Source organism: Paramisgurnus dabryanus, chromosome 14 (assembly GCF_030506205.2).
Source record: "Paramisgurnus dabryanus chromosome 14, PD_genome_1.1, whole genome shotgun sequence".
Taxonomy (NCBI): domain Eukaryota; kingdom Metazoa; phylum Chordata; class Actinopteri; order Cypriniformes; family Cobitidae; genus Paramisgurnus; species Paramisgurnus dabryanus.
In genome coordinates, this window is record NC_133350.1 from 15465214 (window position 1) to 15492564 (window position 27351).

Sequence of the window (27351 nt, forward strand, 5' to 3'; positions counted from 1 at the left end):
AGCCAATATTAAAGATATAGTGTTCCTGAATAGCTCAGTTGTAAAGCATTGTATATTAGCAGCGCAAAGGGTTTAAACCCAGGAAACACACATACTGATAAAATGTATACCTTGTAATGCACTTTATAAGTTGCTTTGAATAAAAGCATCTGCCGCATGCATACATGTAGATATCAAGGTTATTTTATCACAGATTTTTTTTATATTATGCATGATTTTATTTATAAAAAATGTCTTTAGCTGGGTTTTTATAAAAATATATCTATCAGTAAACTATAATATTGCAATGGAAAACTTTGACTAGATTAACTTTGCTCTACTGTATTTAGCCTTGGTGAAATCAACTTCCTCCAAAAAAATATAGTTTCTATGGTGACTTCTTCCTGTTTCAACAACCTCTATGTCTCTGACACTCACGTCTTTTCTTGCTGTTTTATACTCTCAAGAAGCCAGACCAGCAATAATGGATAAGCAATTAATATTTAATGGTGTCATACATGATCATGTGAGGGGCAAATGACTATATAGAGCCCATAATAAACATCGTATAAGGCACAATTGAGAAACATGTCGGTTGTGATATAAAATCATCTGACCATGAGCAAGAGTCAACAGTTACTGACGCAACACTTCAGTGAAGCAAACAGTTTCTGTATTGCACCAAGAACGATTGGAGATAATTTACTGGCCAAAAACCGTATAGTTCACAAAATTATATTACAAATATACATTTCTGTCCCTATGTAAATGGGAGCATTTTACTGTTTGCATCTGTCACATAGGCTTAGGTCACAAGGAACACGCTGACTTTTTGGGATTTTCACTTATTCACTGTATCCCCCAGAGTTAGATCCATATACATACCTTTTTTATCTCCGTGCGTGCCGTAACTCTGTCTGACGCACCCATCGCTAGCCTAGCTTAGCACAAAGACTGAAAGTAAATAGCTTTAGCTAGCATACTGCTCCCAATAAGTGACCAAATAACCAACATTTTCTTATTTATATGTTGTGATTTGTATATAGTCACATCAAAATAAGGTCATATGAGACATAGCCATCTTTTAACCGTATACATCCTCAAAAGGGGAAGCACTGCTACTTGGGCAGAGTGATTAGCGCAACTCTGAGCGAACTCTCTGTTCCTCACCACGGGGCTTCTCGGGTGCTGCGATCAAATCGTCACTTTGTCACAATGTGACATGGCTGTACCACATATGAACGTGGCCTGGGTCTGATTAGAAAAAAATCAGATTTATGCTGTTCAGACTGTCATAAGAAAATCGGATATGGGTCACATTTGGGCAAAAAAGTCGGATTTGGGCCACTCTCGCCTGCAGTGTGAATGTAGCCATAGATCAGAATAGAGTATCATTCTTAAAATTGTATTTAAATAATGTATTATAGTGCATGTCCTAATAAAGCATGACAATAGGCATTGGGCAATATTAATTTAACCTCCTATTCCCCACTATTCCACTGGGTCAACCAAATATTTAACCATGCTGTAGTTCACCTGGAACAGCATTCAAGGCTACATTTTCTTTTTCCCCTTACTAGGCAGAGCAAGAATTCAGTACTCAGCACGACCGACCTCACAGATCTTTTGTTCTTACGGAGCAGCTATGTCTGGCTTTTAGTGTAGGCTTTTGTATGCAGTCAGTGCAATTACATGAAAACGCTCATGAAATTCCCCATAGTGTACAGAACAGGGAGGAACAAAGAAACAGTACTAATAAACACTGACGAATTCAGGGCATAGTCATGGTACAAATGCGATGGGCTTGTAAGGTTCACACCAAAATGTTGTTAGTTTACTTCCTAATTCTCACAGAAATGCCACACCACATACTATTTATGTAAAAAAAATTATGTATTATGCATTATCTTTACAGTATGTATGGTAAAAAATGTAAAACATCATATTAATCTTATATTACTTTTTGTATTTAAAGTCCCCCTGTGGTGAAAATCAAGTTTTTATTGTTGTTTATATGTATATGTGGTGCTTTAAGACAAGCCATGTGCAAATTCATCATTCAACACCATAGCTTTTCCAAAGCTGTGGTTTGAAATCGTCATCGACATCGTCATGTCACAAACACATCACATCAACACAGATAGCGACTGGATCATAGTTTGAGTCATAGACATGTATGGATAACGCATAGATTCTGTGCTAAAATGATAGTTGCACTGTGGCTTCAGCTTTGCTTCTACGTCGCAACCACTCGCTGCTCACACATGCAGTGTGAACGCTCTAACCTGTTAACATCAGTGCTAAAAAAATGTGCTGCAAATGTACAGCTAACATGACCTATGCTCTGCTAAACCGGATTAGCAGCTAGGTGTCTAAAACTACAAAAATGTAGCATCTATGTTAATATATAGATGGTACGATTGAGTGGAGGTGGTGACTAATTTACATATTCAAATCTACGATTAAGCAATTCACATATTTATTAGCATTTATTCAGTGAGGAAAGGGTGTACAGTTGCATTCAAGCTATTTAAAAGAAAATTATACTGAAAAAAGGTGAAGCAATTACTGTCACAGGAAAACTTTCACATATGCTATTATGATTCTCAAAGATAAGTTTTAAGTGATAAAATTACTGTAAACAAAGGGTCTTTATCTTTTTTTTTCACCAAGATGAGGGCAAAATATCATATAGTTAATTTATTATAGCATGTTAAAAATATCACTTAGTAGGTGTGAGCAAAAATGTGCAGTTTTTGGGTGTGTCCTTTAAAATGCAAATGAGCTGAACTAAATGGCAGTGCCATGGTTGGATAGTGCAGATTAAGGGGCTGTATTATCCCCTTCTGACATCACAAGGGGAGCCAAATTTCAAATTCCCTAGTTTATCACGATGCAAAAAATTATGTACCAATACTAAGTTACTAGGTTGTTCTTTTTCACATTTTTTAGGTTGATGGAAGCAGTGGGGATCCAATTATAGCACTTATTTAAACATGAAAAAGTCAGATTTTCATGATATGTCCCCTTAATAATCAGTCTCTTATACATTCTAATGGTTCTTCCGCATCTGGTGTGAACGCACCATAAAAAAATAATTTTTTTGTGCTATGCTTTTAACACATTATGTGTAATTTTAACACATTATGTGTCATTTTGTGTTGATTTTGTGTTAAAATAAAACACAAGTTGAGTAAAAAGTAACACAAAATGTGTTGTTTCAATAATAACAAAGAGATGTGTGGATTCTGGGACAACGCATGTAGTGTGTTGTCCCTAAATTAACACTGGTGTGTTGTTTTTAACACATCCGTTCTGAAAGTGTATTGTCAGACTTGATGTCTCTTATGCCGAAAAATAACAACTAACCTACATATCAAGACACCAGAGATAAGTTTGAGACATATTAGAAGCGTAATCTTATGTCTATCACATAAACACTTTGAGCATCTCACCACTTCTGGTTTCTAACTACTGTAGTGGGCTTCATTTAACTCTTGAGAAGTCAAACCCAAAAATATCAGGGTAATACCACACTACCACTAGAGTACCTTCCTCACAGTTACTAACTACAGATGGTTTAAAGTCACAGATTCAGTCATAACCTGCATGATACATCGTTCAGAGCTACTTTGAAAGCTCTGACTTTAAAGGGATGGTGATACTATGGAAGTGAATGGGGCTCGTGAAAGGTTTGGTTACAAACATTTCTCAAAATATCTTCCTCTGTGTTAATCAAAACAAATAAATTTATACAGGTTTGTAACAACATGAGGGAGAGTAAATGATGACAGACATTTCATGTTTTGGTGAACTATCCCTTTAAAACCTGTTGGGATGTAATTTGGGTAAGTAGGGAAAAGATGTGGTTTGAGGTTAAAAACACACTCGATTCTACCCAAAACATGTAAGTGAACCGCAGATTGCAACATTTTTGTTTCTTCAAGACTGTTAGAAAACTATGTCTACATTTTACTGGGTGAGTGAATTGAATTTGTTTTTAAAGCAGTACGTGCTATAGTAATTGCAATAATGGGTCTTTGGGGAAGCAATGTCACATGGGGGGACATACACAGAAAATGAGTTATCATTGACTTATACCTTCTGAAAATAATTTAATTTTCTTTAAAGGGGCAACAAAAAGGCATTGTTTAAAATACTCTCACAAAATGTTCTGGAATGAAATCAGTAGTAATATCGGGTGTCTCCATTCGCCGAATGAATGGGTATACCTGCATAACCGTACAGCAAAACAAAAAGGGACACAACAGCTTCGCCTGCCTCTACTGTTGTGGCAGATTATCCGAGCACTCTAATTATCTCTAATTATTCCTTCTCCAGTGCCCCCTTTAATCCCAGATTGCCCCTAGTTTCAATTTACTTTCAACAATATACAACGGGAATATTTAAATGGGAACATACAAACACCATGTTGTGTTGAAGAGAGATAGAGGGAGTGCATATTTAATCACATGGTCCAGGGAAATCTCTCCAGTTCCCTCTTTGTCATCATGCAAGTCACATGACATTGTCTTTTCCAATGCAGTGTATTTTCCAAACTGTAGGATTTGTTTTAATGGTTTTAAAGCTTCGCTAATGCAGATTAAGCATAAGTCTGATCTGAGATCAGTCATGAGGATTCTATTATAAAGCCTGGAGTCACAATTACAGTAGAGAGTACTGTCTCTAGATGAGTTCAGAGGAGCTCTTAGACCTCTTATGCCACCATTGTCCTGAAGACCCCTTAGGCTGTGCTTGTGTGTAGCTGAGTATTCAAGGTTCAATCCTGTCACATGTGACCCAAACAATCTAGCATGTAATGAAGTTCACTGTTCAATTTGTATGGCTGTGTATTGCACAGCCTGGGTCATCACCATGGTTACCTCACCTTCCACTTTGTCACCCTTATTAAAGCAGTCATCATCCAATTGTTACCGCCATGACCCAGCTGTATACTCAAAAATTGGTGCAACCTGGGTCCAACATTAACATTATTAGAAACAATACTATATGTAAATATTTAAGGCGTCCAAAACGGCTTACAGTGAAAATACATAAATTAAATTAAGCACCTACTTAATAACTGTAAAAACATTACTGTAGTGTATGTTCCCTGGACCAGATGAATATTAAGTGGCTCCTCCCCCTTTCAATTGCTAATTTGAATGACGTCACAAGAATCGTTGATCCAAGTTTTGAATGCTTTTATCTTCTAAATGGGTATTTTGTCAGTGTTTTGGACCACACGTTTATAGATATTCTTGAGGATAGTCATACTAAAATCCCCAAAACTTACATTTTCATTTTATGGGTACCGAGTTACTTACGCGAGCGCTATTTGGAAATGCGCATCGCACTTTTGGTTATGAACTGACATATTTCTAAGATCAGCGACTGCGGTAGCAAGATGCGGATTTGCATAAGATATTTCTGGCTTAATACATATTCAAATCATTTTGGGTCATCGTTTTGTTCCTGTCAATGAAACCATCCTGACCCTATCATAGGGCGATTTGTTAAAACTGTTATTCCGATAACAACAAAGGATGTTGATCCAGAAACATGTCCCCCACTTGTAAATCAGTCTCGTATCGTGGACTGGTTCCTCAGCTCCAGAAAACCCAAGAAATCCTAAACTGGTTTTGTTTGTGGATGCAGGCAGGCAGCATAATAAGCACGTGCACTTGATAACACAGCAGAAGCTCGTATTGACGCGGAATATGCTATTATGAGTTAACAAACACAAGATCTGTAAGAAAAATGCTGTAGATACAATACAAAGAAAACGTGAAAATATTACTATATGTGTATTATCAAAACTAACGAAATTGATTTCAGTGTGATTCACTGTGTCACGAGGAAATAGCAGTTAACACAAAATGAGCGCCCCTTTCTCACAGGCTTTACATAACACAGCCCCCATATACTGTATACCCCTAAATACACAATATTTGCATTGAATATGTTAAATGTATGTTTAAAGGCATCCTGGTTATTTTAATACAACAATTTCTAATACTTTAATTCACGGCTTTGCTTAAAACGCGGGGTTTGTGTTTTAGGAAAGAGTGAATCCAATGAATTCAACAAGACAAAGAGCATCAGTATCTGGTCTTATAATGTTTGAAGCATGGGTTCCCAGAGAAAAATACAAAAGCCGACACGCTCAATGGTTTATGAAGCTGTGAAATTAGACAAAGGAAGATGCTGTAGGATAAAATGCATTCACAAAGACACATGACCCGCTCTTAAACTGGACGGGACAGAGCGCCTTCTCATCATTTTATCACAATGTGCACTTGTCAAAGACAACTGAAAAGTATTTATGAAAAAGCCAGAAAATAAATGTGTAATCTCATACCTCCTCGATATTTTGGGCGGAATTTCTGCAACTTGACATTTTTGTGTAGAAGGAAGAAGTGGTCGGAGAGCTGTAGTCCTCCAGAGTCTCCGCGATAAACTCATCCACTGATATGAACTCAGGCATTTTGGAGGATAAAAGATGAAAACAAAAGAAATATATTTCACAATAAGTCCATATGATGATGCTGTTGGAGATGAAGTAGCTGCCTATGTCTGAATGTTTGTAAAGTTGACACGGCAGGAGAGTAAAGTGCGGCAGTGTTATTTTTCACCGACATAAACCCATGTTTGGCTATAGTGGTAAAAGCACATAATGAGGAAACAGGCGAGGGTTTAGTCCACAGTGAAGCGCTCGATAGTACGCATGCGCAGTTACAACATGTAACCCACATAGTGCATCAATGGCTGGTGAAACTATTATAAGCAACTGTGGTAAACATTTGTCCGGTTGTGGTGAAGCTGTGACGACACACATTCAGATCTTATCATTGAATAACAGATAAACAATGTAAATGGATGCATACCTGTTAGAAATAAATGATAAGCCTCCACCAATTATAGCCTTAGTTATCTAAATCTATGACAGTGACGCCATGGATGAATCATTAAATTAATAATCATTAATTAATAAACATTTTAGAACAAATATAAAAAACCATATATAAAATATTAATAGAAATTAAAATGAATATTTACATACATTTATGCATTTGGCAGACTCTTCGTCGAAAGTGACTTACAGTGCATTCAAGCTATACATTTATTATCAGTATGTCTGTTCCCTTGGAATTGACCCTTTGCTAAGCCCCGCCCTCTTTAGTTACTGTTGCTACGCCTGTCAAGCTTTTGAGCCTGGCATGTCTATTACACCTAATATGCAACTGTTAGAGGATAAGTATATTAAAACTGAAGCTAAAGCCTAAAACGTTAGGTCTCAGCGCAAGCAGCAGCCGCTTCATAATCTGACAATTCAAATGAAAACACACAAATTGAGGAACAGCTTTGTTAACTTAGAGAAGAGTAGGTAAAAATTTGCGAAAAAATCTAATAATTGTAAATCAAACAGTGAAATACAAGACGTCAGCCTGACATTTTTACAATTACATTATACCGCTTATAGAACTAACCCCAACTATTTAGTTGGGAATTCCACACTGCTTGATCCACATAAGACATTTCTCCACTTGGGTTTTAAGTTAGAGAAAGGGAAAAATCCACCACCCTGTCCAAACTCTTAGAATACCAGGTATCAGACTTACACAATCCATATTCACAATGCTTCGGCATATTTCCCTCACTCGAAAGCTTGTCAGTCAGACCCCACGCGCCTATTTACAGTTGCTAAACCACGATTGGCCTGTGGGGGTTTTCAAGCGTGGCTTAGCTAAGGGTCAATAGAACCCACAACCACATCTATCAACTGAGCTACAGGAACACCCAAATGTGCTACAGAAACACCCATCTGAGCTACAGGAACACCCATCTGAGCTACAGGAACACCCATCTGAGCTACAGGAACACCCATTTGAGCTACAGAAACACCCATCTGAGCTACAAGAACACCGATCTAAACTACAGGAACACCCAACTGTGCTACAGGAACACCCATCTGAGATACAGGAACACCCATCTGAGATACAGGAACACCCATCTGAGATACAGAAACACCCATCTGAGCTACAGGAACACCCATCTGAGCTACAGGAACACCCATCTGAGCTACAGGAACACTCATCTGAGATACAGGAACACCCAAATGTGCTACAGAAACACCCATTTGAGCTACAAGAACACCAATCTAAACTACAAGAACACCCGACTGTGCTACAGGAACACCCAACTGTGCTCCAGGAACACACAGCTGAGCTACAGGAACACACAGCTGAGCTACAGGAACACCCATCTGAGATACAGGAACACCCAACTGTGCTACAGGAACACACAGCTGAGCTCCAGGAACACCCATCTGAGCTCCAGGAACACCCATCTGAGCTCCAGGAACACCCATCTGAGATACCGGAACACCCATCTGAAATACCGAAACAACCAACTGTGCTACAGGAACACACAGCTGAGCTCCAGGAACACTCATCTGAGCTACAGAAACACCCATCTGAGATACAGGAACACCCATCTGAGCTACAGAAACACCCAACTGTGCTACAGAAACACCCATTTGAGCTACAAGAACACCAATCTAAACTACAAGAACACCCGACTGTGCTACAGGAACACCCAACTGTGCTCCAGGAACACACAGCTGAGCTACAGGAACACACAGCTGAGCTACAGGAACACCCATCTGAGATACAGGAACACCCAACTGTGCTACAGGAACACACAGCTGAGCTCCAGGAACACCCATCTGAGCTCCAGGAACACCCATCTGAGCTCCAGGAACACCCATCTGAGCTCCAGGAACACCCATCTGAGCTCCAGGAACACCCATCTGAGATTCCGGAACACCCATCTGAAATACCGAAACAACCAACTGTGCTACAGGAACACACAGCTGAGCTCCAGGAACACTCATCTGAGCTACAGAAACACCCATCTGAGATACAGGAACACCCAACTGTGCTACAGGAACACACACCTGAGCTCCAGGAACACACACCTGAGCTCCAGGAACACACACCTGAGCTCCAGGAACACCCAACTGTGCTACAGGAACAAACACCTGAGCTCCAGGAACACCCATCTGAGCTACAGAAACACCCAACTGAGCTACAGAAACACCCAACTGAGATACCGGAACACCCAACTGAGATACCGGAACACCCATCTGAGCTACAGGAACACCCATCTGAGCTACAGGCACACCCATCTGAGCTACAGGAACACCCATCTGAGCTACAGGAACACTCATCTGAGATACAGGAACACCCAAATGTGCTACAGAAACACCCATTTGAGCTACAAGAACACCGATCTAAACTACAAGAACACTCATTTGAGCTACAAGAACACCCAACTGAGCTACAGGAACACCCAACTGACCTACAAAAAAACCCCCATCTGAGCTACAGGAACACCCAACTGAGCTCCAGGAACACCCAACTGTGCTACAGGAACACCCACCTGAGCTACACAAACACCCATCTATGGGAACACCTAATTGAGCAACAGGACCACCCATCTGAGTTACAGGAACACCCATCTGAGCTACAGGAACACCCAACTGTGCTACAGGAACACACAGCTGAGCTCCAGGAACACTCATCTGAGCTACAGAAACACCCATCTGAGCTACAAGAACACCGATCTAAACTACAAGAACACCCGACTGTGCTACAGGAACACCCAACTGTGCTCCAGGAACACACAGCTGAGCTACAGGAACACACAGCTGAGCTACAGGAACACCCATCTGAGATACAGGAACACCCAACTGTGCTACAGGAACACACAGCTGAGCTCCAGGAACACCCATCTGAGCTCCAGGAACACCCATCTGAGCTCCAGGAACACCCATCTGAGATTCCGGAACACCCATCTGAAATACCGAAACAACCAACTGTGCTACAGGAACACACAGCTGAGCTCCAGGAACACTCATCTGAGCTACAAGAAACACCCATCTGAGATACAGGAACACCCAACTGTGCTACAGGAACACACACCTGAGCTCCAGGAACACACACCTGAGCTCCAGGAACACACACCTGAGCTCCAGGAACACACACCTGAGCTCCAGGAACACACACCTGAGCTCCAGGAACACCCAACTGTGCTACAGGAACAAACACCTGAGCTCCAGGAACAAACACCTGAGCTCCAGGAACACCCATCTGAGCTACAGAAACACCCAACTGAGATACCGGAACACCCATCTGAGCTACAGGCACACCCATCTGAGCTACAGGAACACTCATCTGAGATACAGGAACACCCAAATGTGCTACAGAAACACCCATTTGAGCTACAAGAACACCGATCTAAACTACAAGAACACTCATTTGAGCTACAAGAACACTCATTTAAGCCACAAGAACACCCAACTGAGCTACAGGAACACCCAACTGACCTACAAAAAAAAACCCCATCTGAGCTACAGGAACACCCAACTGAGCTCCAGGAACACCCAACTGTGCTTCAGGAACACCCACCTGAGCTACACAAACACCCATCTATGGGAACACCTAATTGAGCAACAGGACCACCCATCTGAGTTACAGGAACACCCATCTGAGCTACAGGAACACCCATCTGAGCTACAGGAACACCCATTTGAGCTACAGGAACACTCATCTACGGGAACACCAAATTGAGCAACATGAACACCCATCTACGGGAACACCCAATTGAGCAACATGAACACCCATCTACGGGAACACCCAACTGAGCAACATGAACCCAAACCCAATCCCTATAAAATGTCAATTTGATTAAACCATGGGTTGAAACAACCCAGTATATTAGTTTACACATTTTCAATGAAATATGCTCTAGGACAGAACATAAAACTTGTCCAAAAGGGTTGTTGTAGTCGCACACTGCCTACCTTTTGGTTTGAAAGAACATGACTTATCACAATATTAATAAAGGCTGGAAGTCACCTATCCCCACTGTCACCTCTGATTAGAGTTTCACTCAATCAACCCCAGGCTCTCCTCTACCCAAGAGAAACCAAAACAGCCCTGCAGAGAGCCATGTGACCACCTCTGCACATTTTCAAGCTGTTTATTCACAGGTTTGTTCAACCTGGAGAAACATAACCGTTGGCTCTCATTATGGTGGTATACATAGCACATGCAGTTTGGAAATAGGTTTTTTTGGGGGGGGTAAAATGATGCAAGTTGGTCAAGGGGTGATAAAGGCGGCAATGAATATTGAAATTTATCTTGGAAAGTTATTATATAAAGTTATGATTACATATTTATAGTACATTCATAAATGGAGCAATATTAATGTCTCTTGCGATTTTCGCTGTATTTAGTGCCCAATTAAATGAAAGTGAAATTAAATTACAACATCATTAAAAGGATCATCTGCTAACAAAAAAGTAATGTTCCTGTAGCTTAACTGAGCATTGTTACGTGGTAAAGGTATAAATGTAAAACACATTATTTACATGATTATTCATTAAGTAAGGAATAATTGACGACGGGCCATTGAATTATAAGAAAATAATGCACACCCAAGGTGCAATTCGCGTCGTGCCGTTACACCGTGGGTGTGCATTATTTTCAAATAATTCATAGGACCGGAGTCAATTATTCCTCTTATACCACGGTTACCACAAACATTGCTCTGGTGCCTATTTTTAAGAAATTTGACAAGTAAGGTGTGCGGTTATCAGAAATTAATGCATACCCACGGAACATTTCTCAGCCAATCAGAATACAGCATTCAACAGACCCGTGGTATGACAGGAATAATTTTACACTATTATTCAGTTTTGGTAATCAAAACCAGGCAGTTGTTTTACTGATCAATTCTTCTGTCATGTGCTTGAACTGTCTAAATTCCTGTGTCTGGAACTGATATCTTTTCACTTTTTCACTCCAAATAAAAGCCTTCAAAACATTTTGAAATATTTTTGAAATACAGTATGGCATGAAAATGAAAAAGCTTTGCTGTTATTTATGAGTTAGTTAAAGCAAAATGGCAATGGCAAATTTTTTTGTTTATACTTTTAATGCCTTTCTCCAGTAAAATAACTTTTACGCAAGACAACACACACATTTAATTTCAGAGAATGTTAATAGATTATTTTTATGTGCATCTGACAAGGTTTATCCTATAAATTGTAAAAACTAAAACAATTTGTTGTTACTCATCGATTCATAAAAAACTGGAATATAAGAATATATTATAAACTATATTAAAATGAATGTAATAAAAATCAGCAGCACGAAAATTACATTGAAATATAATACACTGATTCATTTGTAAAGCAATTGCTTGTATTGTTGAAGTCTCACTGCTTTTGTTTTTACATTAAAGACAAAATCTGGGCTATGTACAAACATCAGACTATTGCTATTATTATTTGTTCTGGAAATCGGTACATTAATATCCATCTTGTTATCCGTTGACAATAAGTTGGCTGATGTGTGTAGGCAGGGTGTAAAGAATAAGGAAGAGGAAGAGGGCCAGAATAACCAGAATGATCAAAGCAATGATGTACTTTTTGTACTTCTTCCAGATGAAGAACACAAAGGTCTTCATGGGGTTCACAAACCAGTTGAAGGATGTCTTGGGGCGGCTTAAAAACACAAAATTATAGATATGAAGGACTAATCATTATATACAAAAGTGTACCTCATATCTTTACAGACCTTAAAAGAGTTTTAGAGTTTCTTACTTTGGTTTCTCCAGTGGTTCAGGTTCTTTACGTGCTTTACCCACAGGGCTCTTCTCAGCTTCCTCAGCTGTCACTAAGTGGAACTCTGCTTCTACTTTTCCCTTAACAAAGAAAAAGAAATGTAAGTCCACAATTACAACAATCTTAAAAGTATAGATGCAACATAATCCCACAGAAGAACCATTTTTGGCTGTATGGTTCCATAGAGAAGTGAAAAAAGGTAAGAAAGAGATGCTATTTTGACTAAAAGGCTCTTTGAGGATGCATGGTGGACTGTGCAGTGTAAATTACAGTACCATTAACAGAAAGGTGTTCCCACTACTGTCCACAAATTGCAGATCTTCTGGTTTCATTTGGCTACGCTTGCTCGATTTCTTTTTCTTCTTCTTGCTTTTCTTCTCCTGTTCTGCCTCTCTCTCCTCCCTCTCAATGTCCTCCAGGCTCTTCAGCTTGATGAGCGGCCACCAGCCTTTCATCCTCTTGCTGCGGAAAATGGAGAAGCGAGGACTAGCCTTGTCTTTGGCCATTTGAACACTGCATTGCCCCGATGATTTCGCCGCACGGACCATATCGCTGAGACGCAACTCTATGGAACCTAGACCAACCAGAATTGAACAGTAAGATTTTGAATACCTGCAAAACACACATCTTATTTTGCCAGGAGGAGGCACCTGATGATCTTCTAAAATTGCTTGGTGAGCCTACGAATGCAATATAATCATTACTCAGCATCTCTCTGTTTGACAGGGTTCCCACACCATAGTTAACTTCAAATTCAAGGACCTTTCAAGGACTTTCCAGGTCCAATACCCTTCAAATTCAAATGGGGGGACACATTTCAAGTGAGAGCAAGGTTACATCGTGTTACCTTTTAAGATACATTGTTACAGTTCCCTTTTGAGGTACCTTGCGCTGAGTCACTGCAGTGACACTTTGAGGACGCCTCCAGAGGTAAGTGCGTCTGAATGTGTATACCAAATTCAACCAATGGTGAGGCTTAACGACAAAGACAGAGTGACGCAAGAGCCAGGAAGTATATCGTTATCTGAAATATTGCCAAAGGCGGCGTTACAGGGACGCAGGAAGTATGGCAAGGGAGACGCAGCGTCTCGTTCCCGTCTCAGGGAGCAACAGCTACATACATAACGCGATACGTTTTTATGTGTCGAACACAACTATGCAAAAAGCATTTTGGTATGAAACAACATTCGCATACAGAAGATATAAGCATTTTAAGTGCACAGTTTAGCACGTGTGCTTAAAAAGTCTAGAATTTGTATGATATTATCCTACACTACACAGGAAATAATATGGATTTTTTTTCTAGAAAACTTCTTGCATAAAATAGATTCAAGCATTTTCAATCACCTGTATCTATGCATGTAGATTTTTGAAAAAACTTCCTTAAATTTTCCCCCCAGATTCACAAACTTTCAAGGATTTCAAGGACCCGTGGGAACCCTGTTTTGAGGACTCTACTTTTTGGATGATAATGGCAGGATTCAGAGTGAACCTTCACCCCATGACTGATGATGACTTGAACTGCTAACTTAGGAACTCATTGGAAGCAATACTTTCACAACTGCATGTTTTTCTACCAAGAAGAAGCACCAGATGTAGAGGTTTCCTGATAACCAGAGAATTCAAGTTCATACCCAGAAACTCTTTCTCCATATTAAAATTTTAGCTGAGGAGGAACCTTGTTGGTTTCAGTATGACCCCTAAACCCTTGACCAGTATCTAGAACTACTAACCCAGAAAATCATTGGAACCGATGCGGTCATAATCCCAGACCTGCAGAACCAGAACAGCGGGTTGGCGAAACTCAGTCTCATCAATCGAGAACAGGGACTCTTTTTTCTTGTAGATGATCTCCTTCTCGGTGGGTAGATAGTCAAAGTGAAAGACAAAGCGCCAGTTGAAGTTTCCCTCTCCGGTTAGGGAATTAAAGTGCACATCTGTCTCTTGTTTCTCACCATCCAGACCTTTAATCCAGCTGGTGAATGGAAACAGACATATACATACAAACATGTAAAAACAACAGGGTCTAAAAATATGCAGTTATTTAATACATACTTATGTACAGTACACATATTGTTGTTATCTCTACTGTATTTAAATATAACATTATATTGTAGGTACAACATAAGTGTAGGTTTTCTGGTTTAACACAATACAATCATAACTATGTTACAAAATGGCTTACTCGTCCAGTAAAAATTCCTATTTGTACAATTCTGTGTGATCTGCTTTCAACCCATTAACATTGGGTTTTGGGGTGAGGCTTCAATACTGCTATTTTCCAATAATTATAAGTCTTTATAAGATTCACATCATACAAATTATAATCAATTAGCCTCTTTGTAAAATATTTATGAATTCGTGTATGATCAGGCTGTTTGATTCAATATGTGTGTTCTGACCCTTTAACATAGATGTCACTTGACGGTTCTCCAGTAAAGGGATTGACATCATCCAGTACAACATCATCAGTGTTCCAGATGATCACACGCAGCTCATAACTGGAAAAATAGAGAGAGAATTTTTTTATTTTAAAGAGTGAGCAAACATAATACTGTATATCTGCATGTTTTTCCTTCTATTTTTTATGTGTAGTAACTATTCTTATGAGACAACAAAATGCCAAAATAAATGATTTTGTCTTTGTATTTGTATATGTGATGTGGACAGGTAGTGGTTAAACTTGATACCACAGTCCAAATTTAAAATATTAGAAAGGGTTTTTTCCCGCACCCTCATCCTTCTTTAGCCTTTATAAAGCGACCCAATTCCATTTATTTTAAAGAGGTGATATTTTGAGATTTTTAAGATGTAAAATAAGTCTTTTGTGTCCCCAGAGTGCATATGTCAAGTTTAGCTCAAAATACCCCACAGATAATTTATTATAGCATGTTAAAATTTCCACTTTGTAGGCCTGAGCAAAATTTGCCATTTTTGGGTGTGTCCTTAATGAGCTGATGAAATGCAAACTTTGATCGCAATGATGGTGGTTTGTTGAAATTGAAACTTAATTGTGGTGTTATTTTTTGCCCCTTTTTTCTTTGCACTAAATGGCAGTGCCGTGGTGGGATAGGTCAGATTGGGGGGGGGACACTGTAAAAAGACTTACTATCACAATTTAGGCGAAAACTGAATGACCAAATTTTTCTCATGCTTGCAGAGAATGGTTTACCAAAACAAAGTAACTGGGTTGTTCTTTTTCATGTTTTCTAGGTTTCTAGAAGCACTTAAACATGCAAAAGTCAGATTTTCATCCTATGATCCCTGTAATGGAGAGCCTTGAATTCCTAGGCAACATAAGCGACAATGACCGTTGGCAACTAAATGTGGGTATATCTAGCGAAACCTTAAACTTTACGCAAATGATGCGCAACTTTCAGGAGCGACAACCAATGAGAATAAAGCATGGAGTTTGTTTATAATTGTTACTAGAACAACCAGAATTAGGAACGCCTCCCAAAAACCTTTTTAACTCTTTCCCCGCCATTAACGAGTTATCTTGTCAATTAATGACGCTTCCCTGGAGAGTTTTTACAGTAATCTATAATTCAGTTATTATCCACTAGGTGGCACTTATAAAAAACTTAAACATCAACTAATTCAACAACATCGCAAACTTCATGCATGTTTTGATCATCGTTCCAAATGTGATTTCTAACAAAAGTCATTTACAAAAATGTAATTATTTGAGCTTTTTACAATTTTTTAAATTTTTTTTTAGAAACTTTCACATATTTAAGAGGTTATAAAAAGAGAACAAATTAATGTTTTTTCCCCATTTTGTTTGTTTTTTGAAACCAGAGGGTCTTTTTTATTTGATATTGTACGTTTTAATCTAATAGAAGAAATTTTTCCTGGAAGGCATTCTGTGAAACTTTGTGGAAAATCACAAAAAATGCTGGTGGGAACGAGCTAAAATTGACAGGAAACACACAGTGACAAAGTCTGTGGTAGTGTGCACACAGCATTGACACTACAGTAAATGCTCACATGGGTTGCCAGACACCTACATGAGTGCAAATGACAGTGGAAAGCATTGAGCCTCACACTGTAAGTTTATCTGCTAATTTATACGTTTGTAATGTTTTTGTTGTTTGCAAATTACAAAAAGGCTTGTGTGGATTCTTATAACTCAATCTGTGGCTCATTTCGGGGGTTGCGTCATCCGGAGGTCACATTTATGGGCCATTGCGGTCTCATTTACAAAATTGTAATTTGTTGTAAAATACTGCAATTTCTTTCATAATATAAGTAATAGTATGTGGACGACAAATGTGACTTCTGGAGGATGCATCATCCGAAATGACATGTAGCTTAAAGACAGCCAGTTATGAAGAAAACAACAGCCTACAACTCTAAGGGGTTGTGCACACCAAAACTTTTAAACGCGGCTGAAAACGCCTGGACAACGCCGAATGCCAGCTGTTTTTTCAGCTGAGTGCCAGCTTTCTACAGCTTTTCACCCAAAGTTGAATCTCTTTCAACTCTCGACGCTCAGTTTTCAGCGCAGAAGAAAACTGCTAGCTGCTGGCTTATTTGAAAAACGCAGAGCTTCCATTGGAAACAATTGAAAACATGCGCCGGCCGCGGGCGTAAAAGCTTTGGTGTGCACAAACCCTAAGTACAATAACAAATTTACACCCAGTAACTTTAATTCTCTAAATTAAAATCATAGGGGAAATATTGTGTCCAATTGTGTTCAAACTGTAATATATTGGTTTAGTACAATATTATGCATGAATATAGGATTTTTTTTCACTTCATTACCTTATTGGAAGTCTGGGCTTGATATTAATAGGGGGTGGTGCAGGTACATCCACAGGAAACATGTCAATCCACATGTGAGCATAACCCTGTTAGGAAAAACCCAAAGATGTGTAAGATGTCAGATAATATTTGAAAAGGATTCACAACATTTTTACATTTTTACTTCTGAGTTCAACATCTGAGTCAAACTTGGGGTTTGCAATGCATGGGTTTGTCCCTTTTTCAGGTTCAACATGAAAGACCATGTGCTATAAAACCACAAGATACTATGGTAAAATTAAAACCAATTTCAGCTTTGTTCTTTCTAGCGTTGATAATAATAAATCACAATTTGACCAGACTAACTGGTCTTGACTGCGTAAGCTAAACAGTTGTTTCAGCACATGAGTCTGACCTGAGGAAGACCTGGCTTATCCTCATTGAGCAGCGATCGGACCTCCACATGTTCGGGTATCAGAGGACACGCTCCCTCACAAAACTCTCTCATTTCCCCCCACCGATGGAGAACGCTGAGGGCTTTGTGCTCATCCAACTCTTCGTAGTCTTCCTCAGTCTTCTTATTCTTCTTTAGCAGCTCTGCAGAGTTTCATATTAGCAATTGCCGTTTTATTTTGCAGTAACCAGATATTTCATAAGATATTTAAATATTATATAAGTATTTAATGTCTAAATTAAGCTGTAACACCTTCTGGAAAAGCCTCATTAGGAATTTTAAATATCTTGTTGAGAACTTTGATTTCAGATTCCCGATACTCTGGAGATGGAATCCCATTTTTCCGACAGAGCTCTGATAAAATTGCTGTGGGTTTCTTGGCATCTCTCCATTTGTTATAGCCATCCCTGAAATCACAAGACAGCTTAATCTAGTTAACACCTGTAGTGAAGATCAGACCAAAACACATGGGGCCGTATACAGAAACCTCCTGTCTCCTAAAATGCTGTGATTTTCCATGGTTGGGTCAAATATAAAAAATTTTTTAGGTTAATTTAAACCAGTGGTTAGGTTTGTCTACCATGGGTTAAAACAACCCAGCATTTTTCAGTGTACGGCCCCTCATACAAAAGCCGAAGCAAACAATCAGCTAAGGGCTTTTACTAGGGATGCCACAATTCTCAATACAGTACATTATTGAACCGTTCGGTTCGACCCCCACGGTCCAATATGCGCAGGTGAATTGTGGTTTTTCGGTTTATCCATCCAAATCTGTCAGTTTTATATTTCCTGCACTTTTGTTAATGTGTGCATGCGCGTGATCTGCACGCTTATAAACGCCACAGCGAGTTGATATCCAGTCACTGTGCGCTAGCTGCGTTAAACTCTGCTTGCAATGCTGGTGTCAGATTTCATTCGCGTGCACACACACCCAACAGAAGTACAACAACAAAAAGAAGCAGCACGACTGTCTTTTAAATCTGTGGTGTGGATTAATTATTTGCGCGTGTAGATTACATACAACATCAATGTAAAGATGCAAATTCGCGTCGGGCAATGCGAATGACGCAAATTGGGCTTGTTATTGATGCAAACGCACGTTATTTGCCTCAAACACGTCTTCTGCGCAAGTTGAAAAAGTTTAACTCAAGAAGAGAATGCGCCTGATGCTAAAATAAATCCCACCAGTAATGTTGATTGAGGAACGCATTTTTGGTTTCTACACAGACAGCATTATGTTGGATTTAACAGTAGTGCAGTAAGGTATAGCCTTCATTTACAATGTAAAGTTTAATTTACTAAGTACAGGTATATAAAATGGCCAATTTATGTAATGTAATGAATTCACATGTTCCCCAGTTTGAATAGGATATTATTTGTATATGTCTTTATTTAATTATATCTTATATTATTGTATCAGTACACTAGAAATATGTAAGATGATTTTTGCATTTACATAAAATAAAGAGAACTGCAATTAAAACCAGTATTTTTTTCTTCTTAACATCTCAATGTTCCTGTTACCTAAGCATAGAATAATTAAAAACACTTTAATAGGCCAAGGCATCAGAACCGAGACCGAACCGTAAACCGTGAACAAGAACCGAAATATGTATTGAACCGTGAACTAAGTGTATTGTTGCATCACTAGCTTTTACTAATAATGCATGTTAGCAACGTGTCAGTTATTCTGCCGATGATGGCAATAATACTAAACTCTATTATTATAATCATAATCACCACAGCCATCACCATAATTGCCATCACCACAGAGAGATACTAATACCCACTTGTCATAATAAAGGGCCAGGCCGCAGCCGGCACGGTGGCGGCTAAAGAATCGGTTCTCCAGGTCCACACGGGTTTCTCCGATCAAGTCATCAGAGCCCACGAGGTCATGGTCATACACCTGCAGCACGAGCTCAGTCTCCAAAGGAAAGGACAAGGTAATCTCGAAAACTCTGTGGAGAGATCGGAGTAAGCGTCAAGCAAGCTATCAGTCGAATACACTGCAAGTTGTATTCTTGTTTTTGAATTAGCTTTCAATAATTTTATTACATTCCCTGTAATTGTTTTATTTGATTAGTCTGATCGAATCTATCTGAAAAGCAAATTGCTTTTTTAAGCAAAGCTCACATAACACAGAACATTTTTGCCAATCTAATGTGTAATCTTGTTACCTATAGAGTAGTATTTCATCCTTCATATGTCCAAAGACTCTTTCGTGTTGTCAGATTACTAAAAGACAGAACTGCCATTCTGTTTTTTGCCGGGAAAACTTGAACACTTGAAGGCGTACGGTTGGCGGCCTTTGGATACTAATCTAACAGCTGTGACATCGATGGAAACAAACTTAAATAGTTTTTTAAATAACTATGGCTTACAGTCAGATACAGCCTTACACATATGATCCAGAATCAGATAATGAGTCAGTGATTGATCAACAGGAACAACAGCAGCAACTATTAGCAGGATGTCTCTATCTGATAATTAATCCTTGTTTGTTTATCCGCTATTTTCATTAAGAAATGCAACACAAATCTTGATGTATTTTTCTGCATTTGCCCATTTCAAAGGTCACGTTCTTTCTGATCCCATTTTTTCAAAGCCTACAACCAACGGCCGGTTTGGGCTACAGCCCTCTACTTCCTGCTTTAATGACGTCAGTAGAGTTTTTTGACTAAACTCCACCCACAGTAATATGTCAGTCGCCAGCTAAGTTAATGGCAAGCTAAGCTCCTATCGAATCACAACACACTAAACAAACTACACAATCAAAACTCGATACGCATTTCTGAAGGAGGGACTTCATAAAACAAGACAGACATCAGCCCAATTTGAGGACAGTAAAAGCAGCGGTATACCGATAAGTAAATTGTGTGAAAAATACTGCGTTTGTTTACACGTGAAACATGAACACATGTTATATTGCACACTGTAAACACAAACAAAGCTTCAAAAACACAGAAAGAATGGGACCTTTAAAAGGTGTCAATGTCGTAAGTGCAGTACAATGCCAACTGAGGCGGAAAATGTCTGCTGTTGTTTGTGTTGTTTACATTACATGTACCTATGCGCCAATTGCAAAGAAAACACGTGAGATTTTGATTTACTTACGCCTGTGAAAACAGTGTCTTTTAAAGTTCAGCAGTCAAACTGAGCTTTGTTTGTAAAGCAATCCTCTCTGAAATGCAGCCAGGGAACAAACATAAACCCATTCGCAATTTCGTTGCTGTCCGGGAAAAACAAACTGCATCCACTGTTGTCTTAAGACATGGAAAGCTAAATAAGGTTTTCTTCTCCTTACATTCAAAAACACACTTCTTTTGTCGAACCATCTTGATAAAACAAAGTTGTCGTGTGCTGCTGTGCAGTGATACCGGTGACTTGTACTCGACGGAGCAATGCTAATGCGCGTTCTCGCTCTTACTTGACGTGCAGGACAGGCGTGCTTTTCTGGGGGTAAAGGCCCATAAAAGAAATATGGGGTCAATCAGTCGTAACGGATACCTCAGTTAAAAAAAAAATTCTGAAACTTGTAGGAAAAAGTAGGCGTGAGTTTGGCCCAGAAATCCTGTCACAAGCTCAACTGCTTTATTGACACTTTGCTTATGTTTAGCATGAAGGTTACAACTCTTAAACCATGTTTATAAGTCAGAATGCATGAAATAGCATTAAACCTCCCCTTTAAGTAAAAGGCGTAGCTTGATTTTTGAACATTGTGATTTCTTCTGTTCTTTTTTCTAAGAACCATTATAGATCTAAATAGTCCCTCGTATATCTATATAATTTTTGCTTAAACCTTTAAAATAACTATGAACAGACTGCACTCACTCTCCAAACACTGGGTTGAGTTGTTTGGGAATGTAACGATCTTTGCTGTCCACTTGCTGCTGGCCGATTTTCACCACTACATAAGGATCTGCTTTTCCATTAGGGTCTGTAGGAGATAGGTTGGTTGCCTTAAAGAGCACAAAAACAGACATTTAGGAGAGCAATTATTAGAAACAAAATAACTCATGATTTCAAACATCTTTTTTTTAATATTAATTTTTATTGATCTTATATTATGATATGAGATTTTAAATGAAAGTTTATGGGTCAAGTCTATTAAACTTTAAAACTACACTATAAAACAAATGGTGCTAAATAGCACTAAAAGTGGTTTTTGGCTCGTAATCATAGAGAAACCATTTTTAGTGCTATATAGCACATATGAAGGACCTATGAAGAACGTCTCGGTTACTATCGTAACCTCGGTTCCCTGAGAGAACGTGAACGAGACATTGCGTCAGTTAGCTGACGCTATGGGATTGATCCTTCAATCACGATAACCCTGAAGCCTTATTGCACAACGCCAGTGCAGTTGAAACTCGCGCTGGCCAATGACGCTCAAGACGGCAAAAGAGGGCGTGGCCTTCTCACTATAATAGCAGCCGTCCTGAGCGAATATCTTCAGTAAAAACGACTGAACGAGCGTACAGCCTACGAAGCCGTGAGCACGGCAGCTAACGCAATGTCTCGTTCACGTTCTCTCAGGGAACCGAGGTTACGATAGTAACCGAGACGTTCCCTGTCGAGAACGTTCTCTCGACATTGCGTCAGTTAGCTGACGCTATGGGAGATTGTATAGAACCGCGCCGTGCATACGGCAAGATAGGCCAAGCATAACGAAGCAAACAGCATGCAACAATCTCAATGACCAGCCGATAGCGGCATATCGTACTAATCACCAGCCAAAAACCATAACAGGGCCAGTAGCGTACTAGCGTAACACCACATTAAGCGGGTAAGAAGTAAACGCTAAAGAATTAACAACATACCTAGCGAGCGGACGGCGTCCGGCGCACAAGTTGTAGAAGTGTTTAGATCATTGGACTAGCGGCGGTGAACACAGCACTCTTGCAGTCACCTGTTGACATCCCCAAACGGCGGACGAGGTCCGGCGTTGAAGTTTGTAGAAAATAATCCACATGCAATATTCATATGACTCAGCATCCAGCGAGCGGGTGATTTCCGGCGTCCGGAATGCAAGTGATAATCCGCAAAAACCAATACATGGTGGTATTCTCGTAGTGAATAAACAGAATACTCAGCGAGCGAGCAGCGTCCGGCGCTAAGGTATTCTCAAGTTGGCGTCGCAGTAGCGCCGCCCCTTACACACGACCTGATAGAAACCATCAGGTATGTCAGGCACTGGAGGTGGAGGCATTGTTTACCGAAAGCACTCGGGAGGCCAATGAGGAGACATCCAGATTATAAAACCTAGCAAAGGTGTTCTGAGACGACCAGCCAGCAGCCAAGCATAAATCCTGAATAGATGCGCCTTTATACCAAGCCCATGACGATGCAATAGCTCTCGTAGAATGGGCTCTAATATTCAAAGGGCATCGCACTCCTTGGCTAGAGTATGCCAGTGAAATAGCATCAACCACCCAGTGCGAAAGTCTTTGCTTGGAAACTGGGCGTCCTTTGGTGCTGCCTCCAAAACAAACAAACAGCTGTTCCGCCGCCCGGAACGGTGCCGAGCGATCAATATAAGCTTTTAGCGCTCTTACCGGGCAAAGCTCCCTCTGGACGATCGCGTTAGTAGTCGCCGCGTCATCCGAGGAGAAGGCGGGGATAGAAATAACCTGCGCTCTAAATGGCGTGGATAGCGATTTAGGCACATAACCCGCTTTGGGTTTCAACGTGACATTACAGTCTCCTGGTCCAAATTGTAAGCATTCAGCGTTCACAGAGAGAGCATGCAGATCTCCTATGCGCTTAGCTGAAGCCAAAGCCAGCAGAAGCACAGTTTTTAGAGAAAGCTCCTTCAAACCTACCGTTAGAATAGGCTCAAACGGAGGAAGAGTTAGTGCTTTCAGGACCAAGGCCAGGTCCCAAGACGGTACGGTGGGAGGGCGAGAAGGTCTGAGGCGCCGTGCACCCCGTAAAAACTTCGTTATGAGCTCGTGTTTGCCCACAGAGCGCCCCCCAATATTAGCATGAAAAGCTGCGATAGCAGCAACATACACTTTAAGGGTGGAGGGCATGCTTCCCGTATCCATTCTGTGCTGTAGAAAGGATAGAATAGCTGACACGGAGCAGTTCACCGGGTCAAACTCTTTTTCTTTGCACCACGCAGCGAATACCGACCACTTAAGGGCATATAACCGTCTTGTAGCGGGGGCACGCGACTGCATCAGCGTATCGAGCACACTCTGCGGCAGCGCCGCGTCTGTCAGCGGTTCCCACACACCTTCCACGCGTGAAGTTTCCACTTCTCGGGGCTGGGGTGCCAGATTGATCCGTTCGCCTGAGAGAGCAGGTCTCGTCTCAACGGGATCGGCCACGGGGGAGCCGTTGACAGTTCCAACAGCTCGGGAAACCACGGCTGGTTCGGCCAGTACGGGGCGATTAGTGTCACTGTTGCTTTTTCCTCTCTGATCTTGTGTAAAACTGACGGCAGCAGTTTTATGGGGGGAAACGCATATTTGCTGGCTCTCGGCCACGGCAACGACAGCGCTTCTCCGCCCAGAGGAGAGCTCGTCAACGAGAAGAACAGCGGGCAGTGTGTGTTTTCCTCGGACGCAAACAGATCCACTTCTGCTTTCCCGAACTGACTCCAGATCAGCTCGATAGATAGGGGGTTCAATCTCCATTCCCCTTGGGGAATGCCGTTCCTCGACAGCATATCCGCTCCGCAGTTCATGCTGCCCGGTACATGCGTCGCTTTTATTGAAAGGAGATGACGATCCGCCCACAACAGTATCGCTTCTGCCTGTCTGAACAGCGGCCTGGAGCGCACTCCTCCCTGGCGATTTATGTATGAAACCACCGTAGTGTTGTCCGTCCGGACAAGAACATGATGGCCCCCGATCAGCGTCGCAAAGCTCTGCAGTGCTAAAAAGACGGCTTTGAGCTCTAGACGGTTTATATGCCATAACCGCTCCGACTCCGGCCAGGAGCCCGAAGCCGGGACGCCATCGCACAGGGCTCCCCAGCCCGTTAACGACGCGTCCGTTGTGACTACTTTCCGTCTCGTAACCAGCCCGAGTGGGGCACCCCCGCTGAACAGGTTGGGATCGAACCAGGGTCTCAGCGCTCGCATACATCCGTTCGTAACTGTAATGCGCGCTCGTCCCGATATCCACGCCCTGTTGGGCACTCTGGATCGTAACCATAGTTGCAACGGGCGCATATACAGCAGACCGAGTGGGCAAACCGGTGAGGCTGCCGCCATCAAGCCTAAAAGTCTCTGAAACCGTTTCAGTGGCACAGTGCCTCCGTGGCTGAATACATTCAGAGCAGACGTCAGATCCCGTTTGCGCTCCTCTGATAAGAAAGCCTTCATTGAGACTGAGTCGAGACGCACGCCTAGAAACGCGATCTCCTGCGTTGGAGATAGAGCGCTCTTCTGCAAATTCACACGTAGACCGAGGCTGTCTAAATGCGAAAGTACTGCGTCCCTGTGGCTGATGAGCACCTCTCTGGATTGTGCTAAAATCAGCCAATCGTCCAAATAATTCAGGATGCGAATGCCGCTCGCTCTCAGCGGGGACAGCGCCGCGTCTATACATTTCGTGAATGTGCGCGGGGCGAGCGCCAGACCGAACGGGAGGACCGTGAACTGGTATGCAGCATCCTTGAATGCAAATCTCAGAAAGCGCCTGTGGTGCGGGGCGATCTGAATGTGAAAATAAGCATCCTTTAGGTCCACTGAAATAAACCAGTCCCCGGGCCGAATGTGGGCGAGGATCTGTTTCAGTGTAGTCATTTTGAAAGCACGTTTGTGTAATGCTTTGTTGATTTGTCTCAAATCCAAGATCGGTCTGAGACCGCCGTCTTTTTTCGGGACGACAAAGTACCGGCTGTAAAAACCGCTCTCTCTCTCTTGCATCGGAACTGACTCTATCGCTTGTTTGGCGAGGAGATTGCAGATTTCCTGATACAAAATCGACTCGTCCTGAGCCCGGACCGTTGACGCTATCACGCCGTTGAAACGGGGAGGTCTGCGTCGAAACTGTAGAGAATATCCTTTCTGAATAATGTTCAGCATCCATTCCGATATGTTGGGAATGGCACGCCATGCATCTAAGCGCAGTGATAGCGGTTGAATGACAGGATGACCTGACCGCTCGTTGCCGCCGAGCGTCTCGTGCGTGACGGGTAGCTCGGTTCTGGGGGGCTGCGCGTTGCTCGCCGGATCGCTGCTCGGGGGCGAGTGACCCAGCGGGACTAATGAAGACCTCTCCGCTCTGTGCAGCGTGTGTGTTACGGGCACAAGAGAGGACGGCCGGGGGGCGGCTGACGCCGCGATAGACAACGGGCTTTTGTGCGGCTCGCTGAGACCGTGCATTAACCCTTCCCGTCCCCGCTTTCTCTGCGACCCGCGCGTCGCGGGGGGGTTCGAAAGCAGGGAGGGTGCGCTGTGCGTGTCTATATGAGGGTGGGAGCTGCCCTGGGGCGAGCGACCCGAAACCAGATAAAGAGGAAAATGCTCTTTTTGTGAAAAAGTAACATTTTTTATTGCATTCAACACAAAAACATTTAAAGAGACAGTCTCTGCGTCGCCCGCAACAGCCAGGGGGACGCTTGACGAGACTTTCGTTCTCTTGGCGGCGGGCTCGCCGCTCGGCGTTCTCTCTCTCACACCACTCACGTCAGGAACGCGGCTTTGCTCCGGACTGCGGTCCCCCTGGACCCGGTTTCTTGCGACGCTTCCTGGTGGATTCGTGCCAGGGGCTCTTGTGACGCACCACCGGTTCAGGTCTCACTGTCGGGGGCGTCGCCGCGGGGGGTTGCGCTGCCGGCCGGCGTGGCGCAGACTCGGAGCGGTGTCTCGGCGGCGGCGGTCCCGCCGGCGCATGAGACATAGGGCGGCGAGGAAGAAAGTGACTCATGGCTTTAGAACTCTTCACCGCCTCCGAGAATCGCTCCGTGATGGTACCCACGGCGTCACCGAACAGGCCAGATGGGGAAACGGGAGCGTTAAGCAGCGTCTTCCTGTCGGCCTCCTTGAGATCTGTGAGGTTTAACCACAGCTGGCGCTGCATCACCACCATGAAGCCCATGCTGCGTCCGATAGCCTGCGCCGACTTTTTGGTGGCTTTCAGCGCGAAGTCCGTTGCCGCCCTCAGATCCCTGAAGGTACTCAGGTCCGTGCTGCCCTCGTCCAGCGCCTTTAGAGCCCGCGCCTGGAAAATCTGGAGGACCGCCATGGTGTGTAGCGACGACAGAGCCTCCCCTGACGCGGCGTAGGCTTTATCAGCCAGGTGCGCCGTCATGCGGCACGCCTTAGAGGGTAGTGAAGCCTCACCACCCAAGGAGGAGGACGACGGGCAGAGATGGGCCGCCACGGCTTCCTCGACGGGGGGGATATGCAGGTATCCACGAGCCTCCGCCCCGTCCACTTTAGAAAACAGCTCAGACCCGCCGGCGCGAGCGCGGACGCCCTGGGGGGTCGCCCACGCTTTGGTGACCTCATCGTGCAGGT

The 27351-nt window shown here is 42.1% G+C and overlaps 2 protein-coding genes across 3 annotated transcripts in view; both read right to left on the bottom strand.

Annotated features, from left to right (window-relative positions):
- The window catches only part of unm_sa1614 (un-named sa1614), a 46680-nt gene extending 39884 nt beyond the window's left edge, over positions 1-6796 (bottom strand). The window contains exon 1 of the mRNA XM_065241207.2: positions 6341-6796. Within this exon, the coding sequence (XP_065097279.1) occupies positions 6341-6466 (126 nt within the window). The 5' untranslated portion in view covers positions 6467-6796. The remainder of the gene's footprint in view (positions 1-6340) is intronic.
- Positions 6797-11772: 4976 nt separating this feature from the next.
- The window catches only part of fer1l4 (fer-1 like family member 4), a 46180-nt gene continuing 30601 nt past the window's right edge, over positions 11773-27351 (bottom strand). Inside the window, exons 37-46 of one of the 2 annotated variants that reach the window (XM_065241213.2) lie at positions 21708-21835; positions 19664-19834; positions 18126-18280; positions 17835-18016; positions 17441-17526; positions 15076-15174; positions 14407-14648; positions 12949-13247; positions 12653-12753; positions 11773-12553 (exon numbers count right to left, since the gene is read on the bottom strand). In XM_065241213.2, coding sequence (XP_065097285.1) covers positions 12373-12553; positions 12653-12753; positions 12949-13247; positions 14407-14648; positions 15076-15174; positions 17441-17526; positions 17835-18016; positions 18126-18280; positions 19664-19834; positions 21708-21835 — 1644 coding nt within the window. In that variant the 3' untranslated portion in view covers positions 11773-12372. The remainder of the gene's footprint in view (positions 12554-12652; positions 12754-12948; positions 13248-14406; positions 14649-15075; positions 15175-17440; positions 17527-17834; positions 18017-18125; positions 18281-19663; positions 19835-21707; positions 21836-27351) is intronic. The other variant, XM_065241212.2, reaches the window with a different exon arrangement.